General features: G+C 36.6%; 1 protein-coding gene across 1 annotated transcript; it reads right to left on the reverse strand.

Annotated features, from left to right (window-relative positions):
- Positions 1 to 745: 745 nt before the first annotated feature.
- On the reverse strand, positions 746 to 17,304 carry adgrl4 (adhesion G protein-coupled receptor L4). Its single transcript, XM_008408101.3, has 16 exons — positions 16,869 to 17,304; positions 16,387 to 16,536; positions 11,116 to 11,265; positions 10,388 to 10,537; positions 10,081 to 10,151; positions 9,031 to 9,210; positions 7,584 to 7,767; positions 7,340 to 7,450; positions 6,558 to 6,757; positions 4,008 to 4,187; positions 3,083 to 3,286; positions 2,661 to 2,881; positions 2,178 to 2,244; positions 1,948 to 2,039; positions 1,581 to 1,749; positions 746 to 1,440 (listed from the first exon to the last, which is right to left on the reverse strand). The coding sequence occupies exons 1-16, from the start codon at positions 16,912 to 16,914 to the stop codon at positions 1,378 to 1,380; spliced, it is 2,238 nt and encodes a 745-aa protein (XP_008406323.3). The 5' UTR covers positions 16,915 to 17,304; the 3' UTR covers positions 746 to 1,377.
- Between the last annotated feature and the right edge of the window lie 3,305 nt (positions 17,305 to 20,609).

Raw genomic sequence — 20,609 nt, forward strand, 5'->3', positions numbered from 1 at the left:
TAGTTTAATGATGCTCAAGTGTGACAGAAATGACATGATTGAAGCTTACAATATATGTATATTAGCTTCAATCATTTCTGATCACTCGGGAAGGATTAACTCAGTTTCACAATGTATTATAACTCTGACCAAGGATTTCTAGTTGGAGGTTTTTCTGTCATAACTCTAATAGCTTTAAACACTCAACCCCATAATTGTATGCAAAAAAGAATTAGTCCATGTTGTGTACTTAATTGTGGTAATAAAGTGATTATATCTACTTCTGGATTTTATTGGCTCCGATAGGTGTGTGAGAAGTCAGTTAATTTTGACTAAACAAAACAAAAAAGAAATAAAGAAAATCTATACATGAAGCGTTTTGTGGTCCTGCTGCAGTGGCAGAAAATGATTTTTAAATTTGTATCACATTTTACTCCATCTAAATGAATAACTAACATTAAGGTGAGGAGGAAAACATTGACCAAAGTCTTCTTAAAGAACTCTGTACTTAATTTGGCAGTATGTTCAGAGTTACTGTTTATCTGGAAGAACCGTTTGCATATTTTCTTCACTGAAGTCCTGAGGACTTCATTGCTTTTACATATACTTTATGTTCAATGTGTTTGAGGTGTAACCAATATTTATTTGTTTTTGTTGTTTTTATGTAAAAAGACAGATTATGTTGATCTTGACTGATTTGTAAAATGACTAAAAAGGTCAAACTTCCAATTTATTTATACAGTTCAAGGCACATCATTTATAAGACTGCTTTTTAAACGTTTTTATTTATTCTTAATTTGAAAAAAAAGTTTTTTATAAAAAAAATATTATTCTCAAGCATACAGCTTATGACAGTTAAAAAATTCTAATAATTTGTGACTCAAAATACGAGTTATGATCCATTCGAGGTTTCTCATCATGTCCAGTAGAGGGAGCTATTGGCCAATAAAATCAGAACAATGCTATGCTTTGACGGCGTTTGGCAGCAATGTGTACATTGACACATTTCTCTATATGATGTACTAATTAATTATAAAAATTAGCAATAAAAAAATTACTTTCAGAAGTAAAGGTGAAAACATGTCTAAGAAAAAACTTAATAAAAAAGTACAGCCACTTATCTTTTAAAACATGGTTTTGAAAAGAAAAAGCTAAAAAAAAAACAACTTGTTTAACTGCACTGAATTAAGATTGTGATGTGATCAGATAAAAGCATATATATCATTAGTATTTATACACAAAACCAAGAATATTTTGAATCTGCAAATGCTACATTCATCAGACATTTGTATTTTCTTCCCAATGATAAAAAAAACAAAAAAAACACAAGATATCACGGATCTGTACTGTCAAATATTATTGTTAAATTTCAGACGCTTGAGCTTTAGCTGACAGGTTTTATCTTAGGCATTCAAAACAGCAGGGAACATTTTTGAAAAGTCTGTAGTATTCCTCCTGAATCTGAAAGAAAAGCAGAAAAAGGTTTACATCAATACAACATGTTGACTTAAACCCAGAGTTTTGATATGACTCTCACTGAAAAAGAAAGACAGAAGAAAGAAAAGAAAAAAAAAAACAAAGAACGGCCGGAAGAACCTTACCTTTCTGGACAGCACACAAAGGAAGATGAAGATAAACATCCCTTGGAAAGCGTTGGTTATGGTAAACAGATAAGCCGTCAGTGTGGTTTCATGGAGAATATGCAGTACTCCAAAAGTCCAGGTGGCGCCGAGCACAAACAGCAGAGCCATAGCGCCACGGGCACAGGACCTGCCGGGAACATTACTGATTTAACTGGCCTGCGCACAGCGCTCAAAGCTTCCTTTTTTTAAAGTGAAAAAATAACCTATTTATAATACATCATTGTAACAGAGCAATGCATCCTACTAATCCATCAGCTAAGAACTCTATTTAAGTTTTTTTGCTGCTGTTGTTGTTTTTGACCTACATAAAAATAAATATTCCTACCTGATGTTTTCATAGTGGCTGATTTCAGGCTTTTTCACAGCGGTGTGCCGGTACACCTTGTAGATAATTACTCCAAAGGCCAAAAGATTAACCTTTAGTTTGAAACAAGGCAAACACAACAAACATGAAATGAGTCCAATGAATATTTATCAGAGAAACAACTTCTGTTTGTGGAATTAATGCTTCGACATATTCAGTTTATTGCTGATACATCTCTTTCATATTTTTACCAGAATAATTAAACATGCAGGACCAATGAAGCTCCACACAAAGTGATTTTCTGTACTCAGCCAACACCTGAAAAACAAGGTTTGAGAAAATAATATTGGTGCTTTTTAAAAATAGCAACAACAAATTGTTTACTGTTTGTATTTTTATAATTATTAGTATTTAGGTTAAAAACAATAGTACAGAAAGAGAAACTTCTAAAATTAAAAAAAAAAAAACAATAATCTGCTTTTATTTTTAAGTATCTTTGTTGTGATTTGCATACATACATACATACATACATATTTGACACGACTGTCTAATGTCTATTGTTAGCCTTGTCTACCAGATCTAATTTTGGTTACTTGTCATCTAATAATTTTATGTATTTACAGTGCTATAAAAACAAATCTACATCATTTACAAAGAGCAAATTGCAAGTTTGTTATTTGTTTCTCCACAAATTTGGTGAAAAAAAAACACAAAAATTATTTATTGCTGCTTACACTCTGTCTGTGCCGTAATACTTTGAGCCGAGTGTCGCTGAAATTGCCACCACGACTGCAGGGCTCCCATAGCCGAAGATGTAAAAGTTCCGATGCAGAAAGCCTTTGTTGTAGATGACACCGACGACTATTAAATACAGATGAATGCCCTCAATGCACATCCAGGCGAAGGCTGCAAGAAAGAAATAGTGCAGCATCCCTGCAATCACAGAGCAGAACAGCTGCAAGGAAAAGAGACAAGAGACAGAGAGATATTTTACAAGTACTGAATGAGGGAGATTTATAAATCTGCAACACACTTCCAACATCTAATTTGTGTTTTTATGTGTAGATAAAAAAAAATAAATAGATAAATAAAATGCAGATGTTATTGCAGGATCGTCAGACAGATGACTATCTCTGCTCTTCAAGTGCCTTCACACCTTGTGTGAGTTCATGTTGATCCCCACAAGGAAGATGAACTCAGCCATAAACAGGCTGCAGCACAGGTTCTTGTGTATGGTGGTTCTGGTGCTCTGGATCTCGCTGAAGAACCAGAAGGTGAAGATGCACAAGGACAAACAGATGAGGGAGATGATCATCCCCAGCTGGGTGATCCGGGTCAGGATGGTATTGTGGACTGCCAGCTGGGAAGCAAATGGAAAGGGAGGTGTTTCATTCGCAGTTTCATGGTATGCTGTTGTATTTTCTGCCTGGAATCGCTTCATATAACATAGATGTAGGCAGAGGTTACCCCGATATGCCAGCTTGTAGACATGTTGGGTTTATATTGGTTTTAAAAAATCAGGAAAAAAAAAAAAGCTCTGTTGAATTATTCATTTGAGTTTAAATGCCCTGATTTTGCTTAGTCCGTGTTTCCAAAGAATGTACTTTGTCACAAATTTATGTTCACATCTGCAATTAAAACTACAGTTATAATAATTATGAAAACCCCTTACTGGTCTAAGACTCCACAGAGTGCAGTAAAACAGTATTGCCTTTGGAAAAATAGCAAGCGTCTTCGTTTTTAGTTAAATTTCTCAATGTTTTAATGTTTCAGCTTTAAGAAGGGCGTGTTTTAGAAAAGCTAATCTGCAGAACAAAAAACACTGTACACAAATAATCATACTTAACAAAAATAATTAAAAAAATCCTCACCCTAACGAGTCTGAGAAACTCGTAGGGTTAGGTATATATCAAATCAGGCTTCTTAAAGGAAAGGAACTGCCTCTTCAAATATTTCAAACATTGACGGCTCAACAAAGTAAGAATGAGAAACATAATTTCAAGCTGCACTAAACTTAACACGTTGAGGACAAATTAAACAGGGAAACCTTTAGTCGTGTATTGAAGAACAACATTACTCACATTAGCTCTTCCAGATGACATGAGGATTGCAAAGTGTGTGAGATGATTGCAGGAGCAGTCGGTTGCGTTGCTGCCAACGTGGAGAGTCTTGCAGCCTTCAGTGGACCAGTGACCCTGCAGGCTGCCCACTTCATACTCCCAGAATGCGCACTTTGTCACATCAACTTTGGTGTTGATGGGCTTTGGGGACAGAGGAGAAGCAGAGCAGGTGTTATCACTCTGGAAGAGGCTGTTTTTATTAGTTTTACCACTGCGGTGCGTGGTGATGCCACATAAAAACTGATTGTGCAGGTCTCATCAAAATGGCATTGCAGATGACTGCTTCAGTCATTTGACTGAGTGACTCAGTTTTATGACAATGCACCACCCGAGTTTTACAGATAATTTCAATGCGTAGCTTTTGGCTTCGATGATTTTATTTTAAATATTACCTCTTTCATTTTTTTCTCAGCAATATACATTTTGTTAGATTAATATCTAATAAAAAATGTAAATGAGTAAAAATTTGGAACACGTTAATTTCTTTTGTATTTCTGTGTAAAATACCAAACAAGGAAGGAATGTCACTGAAATTATTGGTTGTTCATCTTTAAAGGCAATTTAAATATAATTTTCCCTCTTCAGCATAAATCAACACCACCTTCATTGGGTTTAAACCTCTAGGGGCCAACAAAAATAATGATATTACATTTTCATACATTTTAATTATCTAAAAAGAAAATAGAAGAACATTAACTTTCAGGGTAATTTATCTCATTACACCCAGTTTTTTCACCTTTGTTTGTGTTTTACAAGAAAGATGGTCTAAGATGCTAAGTTGAGGTTAAATTTGACTTTAACGTAAATCTTGAGGCCAAAAAAGACTGGAGGATGAAAAATGCAGCCCAATATTAATGTGAGATAAGAACTGACTAAAACAAGATTAATTTACCTTTCATAAATGTCCAACTGACACAAAAATGATAGCTTCAAGTTGCAGAAGTGAAATGTAATGATTTATTTTTTTTCACAGGTAAAGTAACACATCACAGGCCTTGAACCACTTAAATAAAAATGTAGGAGAGCGTCTCTGACAGAGTGGCAAGTCTGAAAAAAGTTACACTTTGCCTCTCTTGTATTATCAATTCTTTTCTCATTTTGTATGTGTTTCTGGTTGTTTGCTATATCTTGTTAATTATTTGCACCCGTCAATCACTTGCTGTGTCTCTCCTTGCTTTCTTTGTCTCTTTTTGTTCTTCTTTTGATTTCCTTTGTAGCCGATTTTGATTTTCTTTGTGGTAGTGGTTCATCTTTTTGTTGCCGTTTGTTGTTGACATTTTGTATTATTCTCTAGCACTTTTGTGGTCTATTTTTGTAAATGTTTCACTTTGATTTCTAGTATTTTTTTGTTATCATTTTGTCATCTTGTTTCAACATTTCACATCCATTTTTAGTTTTTGTTTCATTTCGAGATGCAGCACTGTAGCCTTTGTCGATGCAGCTTGTAAAGCTTTCTTGTCTCTGTAGTATTTGCCTTTGTACATGTAATCTCTGTTAAAAATGTTTCATTTTTATTATTTTGGCAGGTTTTAATTCTTTGTTTTCTTTGTTTGTTTTAGTTTACATTTTAATACAGCTCTGAATCTTTAACACATTACAGGTTTTATTTTAATTTAGCACTATAAGGCGTACCTTCAAAGAATGGCCTATTTTAAAACTTTTTTCATATATAAGGCGCACCGCATTATAAGGCGCATAGAATAGACAGTACAGTTAAGGTTGCCACCCGTCCCATACAAATGTGGATGTGTAATAATAAAGAAGTGGTCCCCGAGTACTTTATATAGTAGGCTGCCCCAGTCATTGTTTCACTCACGGTGTTGGGGTTGCGATATTGTGCCCAAATGCTTTCTGGGTAAAACAGACCAACCGACACGCTGCCGCCGCAGTCTTTGTCTCTCTTCCCCGCCTCCCCACCTCCTCGGTCGGCAAGGAGAGTCTTCCGCAACTGGGCTGGTGCGTGGCCGGACAATGGTCACCCTTCTCCATTCGTGCACAGCATGTTCGTGGAGAACGTGGTGCTAAATGATCTGCAGACGACCTGATTATCAGGTCGGTAGGTAGATGGGTCAGTCAAACTTTATTAACAAACCAGCATTCTGACAACTATCCCAGCATGCACCGCGCGCTTCTTCTTCTACGGACGAAATGAAATCCACGGCTGCTTACCGTAGTTGCTAGACCTGTTGTGGCTCAGTATTGGTCCAGATATAAGGCGGACCGGATTATAAGGAGCACTGTCGGTTGTTGAGGGAATTGAAGGTTTTTAGGTGCGCCTTATAGTGCGGAAAATACGTTCATGCGATCTTGAACGAGTTTGTCTCCGAACCCTTTTTTATGAAGAATAACAAAAACCAGCAAGTCAACATTTTTAGGAAAAAGAGACTCCTCTGTGGCATTCGCTTCATTACTCACAAACTCCACTGGAGTACATTTTAAAAGGACAGCAGGATATGAGAGGACGGAAATAACAATGTAACTGGCATCAGCACTCTGCTCGATTTTTTTTACCTCGTTGTGCCTTAGAGTGAAGGTGACATGGTCAAGTTGGTAAACGTCAGCAGGTTTGACTGCTGCTGCCATGACTTGGGAGTTGACAGTGATTTCCCCAGTTCCTGCGTAGCGCGAGTAGTCAGTGACACCTGGGTCGCTGCTCGGCTTCAGGATGTCACTGATGCTGTCATATCGCACAAACACCACTGACACGCTTCCTGATGGACAAAACAAGCAGAAAAAAGACAAGACGGAGTGAAACTTACTGTACTGCTCGTCAAACTTTTAGCTAGGTGAAGAAAGCCAGTCAGCACCTATAGTTTTATAGTAGAAAATTGTCTCATCACTCAAGGCTCTCTGGGATAAACTGTGAGAATGACTTTTTTAATGTGGATCCATGATATGCCTTTTCAATGATATTTTTAATATTTTGATTTTAGTTGCCACATTCCAATGAACTCCTGGGACAGGGACCTTCTGATCTGCATGGCAGTGTTTCCTTGTTAGTAAAAGTGGCTCTAGTGTAAAGGCACTCTAAGTTTAGGTCTAAGTAGTAAGAAACTTTATATGCTCAGTTCATTAACCACTTATCAATCTGGAAATGGTAAAAAATAAATTTTTAGGCTTTTAGACCACAGCAAATCACACTGAGAGCCATTATCTACAAATGAACAAAACATTTAACAAGAATGACGGTGACAAAAAAACAAAACAAAAACAGAAGAAGCTTGTAAGAGGGAAAGTATTTGTTCATGACAGAGTGACTTTCTGCTTCATACGGTGAAAGTTAGCATCTTTACCGCTTATTTTCTCTGGTTTCGTCTTTTGGTTCAGGGTTATGCGATCTCCTCCCAATGAAACAGAAAGTGTAGACTTTGTTTGAGAAGCATCAAAGGTGAAGAGTTTCAGTTCTGCAGAGGACAAAAAGAATAATAATAATAATAAAAAAAAAAGAGTCAGTAATATCTAAATATACACCTGAGGATTAACAGTTTCGTATAAGTGAGAGCATTTTGAGACTCTCTGCAGTCACAGTTGCCTCACCCAATTCAGATGCTTTGATTTGGAGCTCAGTTGGAGTTTTGTGGTTGGAGCCCAACGACAGAGCGCTTTCTTCAACAACATGCAGCAGCTTGGTGATGGTGTGTTCACGCCGCTCCTCTTTCATTCTGTTCCAAGCCACCAGTTCATCCTTCTCCACCAGATTGTTCACTGCTTTCACTAATTTCTGTTTGACAAGAATTTTTATGATATGAGGATGTAATGTTTGTTTGTGCTGCGATGTAATTTTTGTTGCGGTTTAAACGCAACAGCCATCTTTATTTTGATTATAGCTATAAAGAGAGGCAATAAAAAAAAACAGTTTAAAAAATGGGGCCTCCAGGTGTTTCTGTATTACATTATGCAATGCAAAGGTATTCCTTAAATTTCCCACATTCTTTTAGTGACACAAACATAACAATGTGCAGTGGAAGAAAATGGATGCATGGTTTACAAAATAAAAGTCTGAAAAGTGTGGCATGTATTTGCATCAAAGGCCTGTCTGTCAATACATGGCAGAACCACACACATTTTGGTAAATATACCCATGCAGATCATTTGAGATATGTTTCTACAGGCTTTGCACATAATAAAGACTGAAGTTTGCGGCCTGTTCAAGGTCAGCAAAACTGGAGGGAGAAAATGTGTAAACATATTTCTTCAGGTCTTGCCACACCCGGCCATTATATTACTTCAACCCTCATCACAACTCTTCTGTGGCGCTCCCTTTGTATCCCTGTCAGCTGTTTTTCTTTGCTGAAGAAAAACAGCCTCACAGTATTAAACTACCACTACCATGTATTAGGGTGAAAATAGTGTGTATAAGGTGATCTATAATGCTGCTTTTCCCCAATATAAAGCTATTTTCATATAGACCAGAAAGTAGAATCTTGCTCTCATTTCAATGTGGAAGAGCGCCCTCTTCCACATTTGCTGTGTACTTAACTTGGCTTCTGGCAAACAGCATATGCGACTGACAGCCCATTTACTAAATATGTGACTTCTGAAGGCAATAGGCTTAACTGGATGAGAGTAAAGGGAGCTGAATGCAAATGCACACTTCACAATTTAGATTTTCTTCCCAAAAACAGAAATACTGAAAACTATTAAACTTTTACCTTCTGCACCAAAATCAGGCACTACATTTAGCTGATTTTCCACACAAAGGTGCTTGTTTCCTTCGTGATTATTGTCAGTACAGATAACTACCACAAAAAATATGTTGACGCTTGTGGCTGTAACACAGCAAAATGCGAAAGTTCAAGGGGTTATAAACACCTTTGCAACGTCTCACTTGCAGTCTCAAATCATCCAGTGATTTGAGACTGCAAGTCTTCATAGAGGGCACATGTAGCAGAAGTTGTTCTTTTAAACCAGTTCAAAACGCGGCTGCTATTTCGGCAAAGCTCCAAGTGTTGACTGAGAAACAACAATGGTAAACAGAGCCTACTGAAAGAGTGGAGTTGACGGCAGATGGTTTGACAGTGTAATCCTTCTCCACAGCAGCCAGTGTTGATGCGGATCGACTCAAGGCCTCAACATATGCGATCACTTCCACTGAGGTAAGTTCACCAGACGTCCTGTTGGCAATTTCTCTCAGCAGGCTTTGTGGCTCCGTGAGGTTCCTCATCTAAAGTGGGAGAGAGGTGCTTTTTGACATCTGAATGCCGTTAAACTTTCAATGACTTCCAATCTTTTCAGTATGTTGAAACTTGCAGATAGCTCGGTAATATATATGTACAAATTTCTGCCGGAGGCTTCTTCGTGAATATCTTTACATTATATTGCACCGGTGGGTGAAGTGTGATTTAAACTTGAAAGAATTTTTAACTTATTTTTGTTATCTATAAAATAGCTTGGTTGGTTTCTGGGAACAAGAAGCAGCTTATTTTTGCGTTATTTGTGATGAATTTGTATATTCCAAATTGATTTAAAATATGTGAATTAGTACACATAAAACAAACATACACAGGTATCTATAATTAACACATTTACTGATTCAAATGTAGATTGTATAAATTTTGATAGTCACACATACTAAAGTTATTGATCCCATAGCCAGTAATCCTGCGGTAAGAATATAAAGATGCTTTAGTGCAGCTGAAATCTGATCTAAATGTGAGAATTTAATTATGTTAATTTTTAAAACCAAATTTCAATTTAAATGATCAGTTTCCCATACATTAGCCCTATTTCTTGCAAAACAGTTCATTTGTTCCTTTCACTATACTTGCAGTCAGCCACAATTCAACTGAAGCTGTCTTTGGAATGTGATTTCATGTTTCCAAATGGATGCAGTGTTATTTCTAAAGCACAACCAAGGGTTGAGAGCTGCAGGTTGGAATCGCAGATCATTTTTGCATCCCAGAGTCTGATGATGCACATTGCAGTACATAACGTGGCTTTAATTTGTTCTGCCTTGTGTTACTCCTCAGTCTCTCCAACAGGGGGCAGCTTTATCATGTCTAGTTTTACTGTCCCTGTACAGAGGGGTACTTACATTTTCGAGTGTTTTGTTAACAGCCTGTGTCATGCATCCAATGTTGTCATGGCAATCTTTTTGAGGATGTTCTGAAAACAACAATTTTACTTATGAAAAAATAAGGTTTCAGAAAGCATAGTATCACATTCCTCAGTTTGCACTGATGAAACCTGAAATTTTTACGATCCGTCAATATGTTACACAGCAAATCATCAAAGAAAGTTAAAATTGTGTTGAAGAAACTAAGAAATAGGATGAAAGAAGATACATATCAAAGGACTGCTGCTGCATGCTTTTGTGCGAGTTCTTGAATTCTCATACCAACCTTTACATCTTGCACCTTTTGCTGGATGAAAGTGTTTATCGCCTGAAGTTGAGATGTAATCACGGTTACAGGAGCAATAGAAAGATCCATTTGTATTATGGCAACGTGAGTTTGGGCCACAGACCAGTTCTGACTCACATTCATCAACATCTAAAGGATGCAAATAAGACAGAGAGCTTTAATCAAACCACAATATAAGCAACACCACCGTAGAATAAAACCTGCTTCTAGATCATTTATTTTACATTTTTGTCAGTGACCGATAAACCTCGAAGCAGTAAACTCTTGTAAGCATCTTTTGCAGCTAGATATTCAGAACTCGTCTGCAGCATGTTTCCCTGACATCCGGTTGAGTTTCTGCAGGAATTCTTCAGTCTGCAGCTTAACAATAAAGGTGCTGATTTTTTTCCTGGTGCAAAATAAACAAAACATCTCAGATGGTTTCTCGGGGCAGCAGATGGGAAAGAAGTAGCAAGAGGCTGAAGAGGAAAAAAAAAAAAAATCTCCTCCAACATATTTATCTTCCTCTCTCCAGTGAGAAAGAAAACAGTTCACACATTCATGCAGACCTCACGTCCTCGCAGCTGTGAGGTAACCGCACATTCGTGTTGGGTTCTTGTACTGAGGTCCTCTGAGAGTACGGGTTAGTTTAAGCTACAGATCCCTGTGTAAGATTTTTTGTTTTTTTTATTTGTTTTTACACATTTACAAACTTCCCGTGAGATTACCTGTGCATCCAGTGCCATCATTGGGCTGGAACTGGTCATCTCCAGTCGATTTGTATCCAGGGATGCATGTGCAGTAGTAGCTACCCTCTGTGTTTGTGCACTGGCCCCTGTCCCCGCAGATGTTTGTCACATTCTGACATTCATTGTCATCTGAGGTGAGAAGACAGAGTAGACAATTGGATAATTAGAATAATTTACAATTACACAACGGATTTGTAGGAGGAATGGCAGTGAAATATTTTGGTAGGTTTACAAAGCAGTTTAAAACTGTTTAAGTTCCAAGTGCTTTTCTTTTTTTTTTTTTTTTTTTTGCATTTTTTCCACATCATAATCTCTCATTTTCAAGTATTGCATTGCAGCTTTACAGTACATAATAACACAAAGAGGTGCACAATTTTGAAATGGAAAAAATAAAAAGGTTTTCAAAATTATTTTTTGTAAATTAAAATCTAAAACAAGTAAACAGCACCCCTTTATTCTGTCACTCATTATTAATGATGTTATTTCTACAATAATAACATAATTATTGTCATTATTGCACATTATAATAACAATAATTTTAATATTGTTATTATTATACACATTATAAAAGTACATAATTAAAATAATGTGCTTTTAGAAGTCAAGTGATATAGTACATAGTTGTGTAATTTAATCCCATGTGAACTATGGAGAAGCTGGAGAAAAGTATCGCTCAGGTGGAATAATCTGTTAATAAGACAGCTATTAGTCCAAATCTCCATAAATCGGACTTTCATAGAAGAATAGGAAGAAGAACGTTACTGTCTAAAAAAATCTTGAAGATATTTGATTTCAATTTTGTCTCAAGCTATGCAGGAGTGAAAGAAGGTGTTTTGGTCAAAAGAGCTTGAAATGAAACTTTCTCTCACCCACACATTTTACTTTATATGACATAAAACCAGCACAACAGCTTATCTTTAACACACCACCCTCTCTGTTAAACATGGTGGTTGTACCTCAGGCTGTGGGAATACTTGTCTTCAACTTGAAACTGTTCAGAATTTATTGGACAATGAAAACAGCTAAATACCGGGCAATCCCAGCTATAAAATCTATATGAGGGAGCAAGAATGCTCTAGCAGGACAATGACGCTAAAAATAATCCGAGCTGCAGTGCAATGGGGAAACTGTTCAGTCTCCAAATGTCAAAAGCTGATAGTGACACATTATAAAAAGATCAAGAGTGGGAGGCAGCTTGACAAATCATTTTGTCAGGATGGTTGAACACAAATGTACACCAACCTTCTCAGATTTGTAAAACAAAAAGAAAATCAAGTATCAGTAATAAACCGCTTTATTTCCCACTGGATGTGTCAGCATCTGTACATGTCACATCGCCGCTAAGTTTTTCTCGGCTTCATATTGTAACCAGTAATAATATGGCCAATATGCAGCCTTATCGCGCACTTGTCTTTTTCCTCATTAAAAAGCAGTTTGTTTTGACGTAGGATTTGCATTTTACTCTGCTGAGATATCCAAATCTTGTTTCTGCCTCTTCCACAGTAAATTAATATCTTACTGACTGCTGAGCTTTAATGCAACATGACCAGCCTATTACAGTGTGCCTGCTTTTTGACAACAAAAAAAGTGATGGTAATCATTAGGAACTCACAAAAAGCAGCTCATTTTGAGATTACTGTTTCAAGTCCAAAAATAGCACCATAAATTACAAGCAAAGAATTGTCCTACACAAGTATTCAGCCTTTTAAAAGACTTGAACCTCCAATTAGTCTTAGTTTGAAATGAAGTTGTTGGCTGGCAGCAATATTTCCTATTTTTATCTGTGGAATCTTATGATTTATTCAATTCCAGTTGACTCAAATGACTTCCAAGCATTCGTATTTCTGTTCAGGTGTAAAAAGCAGCCGATGGGCAGCTTGCTGTGGATGTGGTGGCTGCTCACTCATTAGAGAAAGTGCTGTTTCAGCCTTATTTTCAAACACATCATCCTTGTTGCGCTCCACAGTTTATTGTAAAATGACCTACTGGGACCTGTGCTTTGCCTGGATGTGATGAATACTCTGCTCTTCCACTTCCCTGTACCTTTTGCACAAAACATGTCCGGTAAAGGAAATCCTCTATTCCTCTAAAGGAGGTGACCAACACAAAGATGTCACATGATTTTTGACTCACCCTGATGTGATCACCCCGATGCGAACTGTGTTCATATTCCTTCAACTTTTTAACATTTAGTCAGGATATGAACCTGAATCTTCAATGTACTTTATTGGGATTTTGTGTTGTAGAGATACAGTGATACATAATTATGGAATTTAAGGAAAGGGATTTTTATTTGCCAAGAAGTTGGCAAATAAAAATCCAAAAAGATTTTTTTTTTTTTTTCATAAAATATGAAAACCATTTCATTCCACTTTCCAACTGTGCACCATACTTTATGTGAGTCTATCACATACAATCCCCCAAAACACACTTTTAAGATGCAATGTGAAAAAAGGCAAAATTTTGATTAATTTTCAATACATCCTGTTAATTTTTCATAAATTCCCTTACCATCTTGAAAAGGATAACTGTACTGGCAGCTTGATCTTAGTTTTAAAATGTGTTCCCTGAGGGAATATAAATCGTGAATTGCCTGGTTGGTAAAGAATTCAGAAGCCCATCACTCTACGTACACTGTGCTCGTGCTTTTGATTTGGTCAGGAAACAGGGCGGAAAAAGTTCCAGCAATTATAAACAGCTCAGAAACATAACAGGAAGAACAATGTCAACCAAAAGGCAGAGCCAGCGATACATATTTGACCAATAAAGCTGCTTCATGGAGATTGCGTCTCTCCTAGCTGTGCTCAGTCTCTCAAAATTTAAATATGGTATCAAAAATGCATAAAATATAATAGAGTATAATATATTCTGAAGGTTTGCTAAACTACATTTATATTCTATACATATTCAAATTCTAATTACCACCTTAATAGCAGGAAAATATATGGAGTTATAGCAACCTTTTATTTCTGACAGTTAATTAAAATGACCATTTTTCTTGTATTTTCTAATTTTTTTTACAGATTGTGTTTATCCCTTTCCACAATATCAGTTTACACACAATGGGTTTTCGATACCTTTACACAATTTAATGATGATGATATAATTTCTTCTCTAAGCTTTTGTTGGGTTATTTTAAAATATTTAATTTAAATAGAAACAGCCTTGTAAACCACATCTCAAACACACTGCTTCTTGGTGTGACACCAAAACAACTTTTACCGATAAATCAAATAAGATAATTCTGGACTGGCTTGGTTCACCTTGGATTACAAGTTGTATTGATCTCAAAACAAAAGTAAAAGACCTTGTGAATATTTTTGGCAGAACCTGACAGGAAACTGTCTTTGTCTACCATGAAACAAACCCCACGTAGACATGTGGTGAAGAAGAAATCATCACTGCAAAAACAGAACAAGCCAAATTACAATTTGTAAATACACTCAGGGTCTGATGATACTGAAATGTAAGTGTTCACTATACTGATTATTGTCACATTTGGAGGAAAATTGGGGAACTTGCAAATATGAGAACACCATTCTAAAATACAACAATGTGTGATCTGTTGGACTTCAAATGGAAATAACATGTAGAAAGCAAAATTGTGAGAATTTTTAAATATTTTAATAGGTCAGCTAGGAAGTTAAGTTGTCGACACATTGTTTTTGTTCTTTACAATGTTAAGATCATGTTTTTGTTTTTTGTTTTTTTCTCAAGTGCATGCGCATCATAATTTGGCCTGAGTTGCTTTTTCAAAAAAAAGAAACTAACTCCAGTGGATATAGGTGGAGGTCTCAACAATCACCTGGGTCACTGAGTACTTGACAGACAGACCACAATTTTTGAGACAGAAAGAGTGTGTGTCTAATCAGGTGCCCAGCAGTGCAGGAGCACCACAGGGGACGGTACTCTGACCATTTCTTTTCACTCTGTACACTTCAGATTTCCAGTAGAGGTCAGACTCCAGACATTTGCAGAAGGAAAAGAAAATAAAGATTTGGTTAAACTACATTTCCATCATGGGAGAATGTGGTTGAGGGATATAAAAACATTGGTGTTCATCTGGAGAACAGAACTGGAGATGCAACAGTAAGACCATCTACAAGAAAGCGCAGAGCAGACTGTACTTCTCAGGTCTGTAAGTCCATCCAAGTTTAATCTCTTCAGAAATAATTTGTTGGCAGAGCAGCATCAGAGCCAGGTACTCTAAAAAGACTCAACAACCTGATAAAGAAGTCTGGTTCTATTTTGGGAATGACTGTGGAACCACTGGAGGATGAGGTGCAAACACAAAATCAAGTCCATTATGGACAACCATGAGCATCATCTTCATGAGACTGCTTTATAACAACAAACTGTCTTCAGTCAGAGGCCGCTTCAGAGTCACTGTAATACAGACAGCTACAGGGGGTCCTCCCTGCCCCCAGCCACAAGAGTCAACAACAACCCTTTGAAGAACCTTGGACAACATGAGTTACAACAACAATTTTCCCTTTAAGATATCTAAAGAATTTGAATTGAATTTGAATTCAAATGGACATTGATTCTGGGCACACCATAAAAATGAGTAAGAATGCAACCGCAGGGCAACAAAGATGACATTTTGGAGAGGCCATTATAACACTCCGATAATTTGTGGGCGTTATAATGTGAGACAGGAAGTCTACAAACCTGAGTAAGTTACCAGTTCTGTCAGAAAGAATAGACCAAAAACTTGCACTAGCAGCTTGTGGAAAGACAGCAAAACATTTGAGCAAAACCATACAGTTAAACAAGCAATTCTACTAAGGAAATCTGTGTAAAACAATCTCAACAATTCTGACATTTAGAAAGTAGAAATAACTTTGTTCATCTTAACTGACACAAAACAGAAAATGTTTAGCTTTGCCTAATTTTCTATATATGTTACGTGTCCTTTTATGAAATGTATGCAAATAAAATGTTTTAACTACACAAGTTAGTATTAAAAATGTTAGATTTTTCTCTGGTTTAAGATGCTCAAAATAAATAACGAATGCAGATTTTTGTACATTTTTACAGGTTAAAATTAATCACCAACTTGAGTTTCAGCAACTGTGATGAAAAGTAATTGTTAAATTAAACCACATGTGTGCAAACTGAAAGACTTTTCTGGTATGAACAAAAAAAAAATGTGCTGACTTCCGAGCCACATATCCGCAACAGATTTACTTGAAAACAACATTTTAAACCCCCTCAAATAAATGGGTGAATGTGTGTGAGTGTGTTCACCTTTGCAAGTTCTTATTCCATCTCCTGTATATCCATAGTTACATATGCAGGCTTTGCTTAATCCATCCTGAGTCTTACATGTAGCTTTTGAGTGACAAGAGTCACAAATATCAGAGAGGCTTCCAGTGTCCATTAGACTCCAGAGCCATGCTGTGAAGAGAAATATACAAAAAGACAATTAACAATTTAAACTCACAAGATTTCTAATCCTTTAGTAATAAAGGATGATGGTTTTTATCTAAAGATGTTTATCTCCAGTGTAACAGAAATTAATTTCTAATGTCTTTTGTGTGGCATTGATTGTCAGTTTACATGGAAGCATAATTATCTATCATCAATTTTAAAGGAAAATGCTAACATTTATTATTAGTAAGCTCAAGTACAAGTCACTACTAAAACTACTTATGAGTAACATAATGACTTAGTTATTGAAGCTTTGTTTTAGATCTATATTATGCTACAAAACAAGGAAGCTCACTTACCTGCGAAAAGTAGAAGTTTCATTGGGGACTTGAGCAGAGACTCCATACTTGACTTTGGGACTGGGTTATTCTTCAGTCCAGAAGGCAGCGGCCCGCCTGGTGACGTATAGACTGTTTCCTTGCATCAGTTTTCCTGTTTCCCTAAACCTGGCCCTTCCTGTCCTGATCTTTAATCTGCTTTCAAAAACAAGCATCCTGACCCCTTTTACCAACCGGTTGACTACAAAGACTGTTTCACGACTTTACGTTACCCTACAAATAAGCAGAAAACATTCTCCTGACACTTAATCGCATTTTTGTGGAGTTATTTGCAGCTCGACTTTGCATTGCCATTTTGGTACCTTCCTTCTCATTGTTCTCATTGGAACACATACAGAAGGCTATGTAAACATGGGTCAAAACAACACAGACTGGGTTCACTGAAGGACGACCCCCCCTCCCTTCCGCAAAAAGACGGTTTACAAATTTACACACGCACACATTCCAGCGCGTCCAGAGTGTCTTTCAGTGTCTGTTTCAGTGTTTCTTAGACAAAGGATTGGACATCTGCCTTTCTTTTAGCCTCTTACTGCTGAAGCAAGCTATAAAAAAAAAAGAAGAAAAAAAACAAAAAACAAACAGCGACCGAATTTTCAGCTCCTATTTTCAGTTTTATAGGGTTATTGTTGGGCTGATAAAAAGAAAACAAATTGAAAAGGAGATACTGATTGGGGCAAGTCTGGACTTATCGCTGGTCAAATTCTAATTTATATTCAAAGACTTTTTCTTTGACGGTTTTTCTTTTAAAAGGTCTGGCCTTTTAACACATTTCTCTTTAAAACAGCAATCCATTGAAGAAGCTGTGTTCTATTAATGAAGCCATTTGACGACTATGCAGTGTGCCGCATTCACATTTACAAACACACTGCCTTAAAACGTGATTTATTCCTATGACCAAGGCCCGAGTAATTGTGGGATTGTATAAAATGGCAATATAAACAGAATTTTCAGACCCTTTGTGCTGTGGTCACATTCAGAGTGTGTCTTTGAAGATAAGTGATAAAGCACTGCTTTCTATTTTTGCCTCTTTGACATCTGTCATGGACTAATGACTCTTTTCTCTGTCAAGAAAATGAGCAGGGCTCTGTGCTATTTAGTTCTGGTAGACTTCTGACCCATCAGAACAAAGTTTTCTCCTCAACAGTAAAAGGTTTTTTCTATGGCAAATATTTCCAATTCTGTAATTCCAGTCAATCCATCAATACTGTAAATTGCTGTTTCAGTGGAGAATCCAACTGGCACAGCAGATACAAAACAGGTAAAAATTAACAAAATGTGAGAAAGTGACAGCCATCAAATAGGAAGAGTAGCCATTCAGGCCTAGCTGAGGGTCTTTTCAAAGCGCCTTCTTCTCTTTGGCGTACAAACACATTCATTGATGAATAGTTTCACTTCAAAGATAAGTTCTTTACTGACTGTATTGCAATCTCTGGAGGTGGTTTGAATTGCTTAGGCAAGGCGTTCAGTTTATTGCTGAGAAAGGCAGCTGCTTTGAATGGCACCATTAGAATTGCTCCACATTAGTGTCCTGGGAAAGTGCTGGGTGAAAACCACATTTGAATGTCTCGCTCTGACACACTCCTGGCAGTAAGGAAGGAAGTGATGCTGCCTAGAACAAACCTGGACTGATTGCACCCTTCCTCCTCCGCTGTTTTTTGTCTCGGAAAATCTCTCATTTAGCGAGGAATCTGTGAAGCCTACAGGAGCGTGCTCGCTCCACAATAACATTGTAAGACATCTAACAGAAAAGATTGCTTCAAAAGTCTGCAGGCAGCCTTGTGTAAATGTTTCCTCTTTTCCTTTCCTCTCTCGTGGATATGGAAATTTTGGATCCTACAGGTGCAGGCCTTTCTGCGTTTGCGAGTGTTTAAGCAAAGGAGAAGAGTTGTTTATGCTATTCAGGCAATATTGAGATTTGCCATACAGAGTAGAGCGGAGAATCTATTTTGACACTTTTCACACATATTTGTTCTGATGTTGGCCTTATGCGCTGCCATGATAGGAGAACTGAACTCAGGGGCGCAGATGGCAGCAACTGTCTCATAAACAACCAACTCTTGAATATTTCAATACGCAAGCATGGAGAAACAAACTATCCTTCCTGCTCGGGTTCACACACACACACGCCAATTGCTGTGCATGTGTGTGTGGGAAGAGGGGAATCTAGTAACATAGTCACTTCAAGTAAAGAGCCCGCACCTATTTAAATAGGAAATACCCATTTAAAACCTAAAGCAACCTCTGCCTTGGATTACTAAAAGAGGATGACTGTGATTTGAATTACTACTGGGATTCATACATTTTTCTTAGTCTGTGTTTGTGTTCATTGACAGACAAGAGAATAAAGAATATTCTCTCATAGACGTCCACATTTACTTTGGCATTTAAAGGCCATGTGTTTGACCTTGCGCAAGTAATTTTTTTTTTGTCAGTTTAGATGTTCACAAGACTGTACTTTTGGGCACCAATTGGTCATGAAATATGTTTATGTATATTATTTTTGTTTCAAACAACGGGTGTACAAAAACAGCACAAAAAAAATTAAACGTCCACAGTGGAAACTCCAGATTATGAGCGCTCTTAACAAAACAACTGTGTAAACATCAAAGGTTTCTACATATATAAATAAATGTGAATTTTTGACTTTGATAATACAACATTAACATTATAACATGATTTAGAGCTCAAAAAAGTCAATTTTACAAAATATTGGCCCTTTAAATTTACTCAGTTATTTATGTGTTTAATATTAAAACTCCAGATTTTTCAGCAGGAATCATTTGTATTCTACAGGTGACTCATATTGTAGAGTTAGAATAAAACTTAGAGTTTTGTTCTTCTGTACCAAACTACCCTGTGTTTTGCACAGTGATATCAGGATTTGAGGTTTTAAAGTAACTTGAGTTTACAGAAACATAAACATGAAGCTGACAGATGCATCAGATTATAAATAGCTTTGAGACATTTAGGTTTGAATACCAGTAAAGAGGCCAGAATGAACTGGGACTCCAGACAGGACACGCATTCACACGGAGATAAGTGTGAAGCAAAACAAGCATCAAAAATGCACCATGAAAATTACCGGTAGCATTAAAAAGTAAAACAGTGAATATTTACAGATAAATTGAGAACTGGCACTAGTTTAAAGAATAATTAAAATTAAAAAACCTTTAAGATGCGGTTTTTGATAAACTGAGACATTCCACTCTAAGAACATGGGATTTGAATGAGTGGAAGGGAAACTCATGAGAAGGAGTCAAAGTGTTTGTCAGATAAATACCATGCACTTCATCTGTGCTACTTTTACAGGAAGCAGTAATGTGCTCCACATTTGAAGCTTTAGGATTTCATGTCTTCCAACACAATGTTGCAACAAAGTTTGATTTTTTTTTTAAGAGTATATTTTTTGTTGCTTTCAAATGTTGCTCATGATATTAATATTTTTTTTTTAATGGTCAATGATTTTGAGTATGTTATAAAATAGCTTGTTTTCTAGCAAATGTATAGAAAAAAGGAAAATAGGGATCTCAGTTCAAGCAGCCAGCCAGTTTTCAAGATCTGATTTTCTAATATATGAACAAAATATTAGAGTAACAGGCAGTTATTTCATGTTTTTTTTTCTTCTCATAGCCTTTTTAATTGCATGGAGCTATAATTTTTTGCAAAAATTGTAAAAGAAAAAACTAAACAGAACAAAAAAAA

Source organism: Poecilia reticulata, chromosome 4 (genome assembly GCF_904066995.2).
Source record: "Poecilia reticulata chromosome 4, P_reticulata-male-v2, whole genome shotgun sequence".
NCBI classification, from domain to species: domain Eukaryota; kingdom Metazoa; phylum Chordata; class Actinopteri; order Cyprinodontiformes; family Poeciliidae; genus Poecilia; species Poecilia reticulata.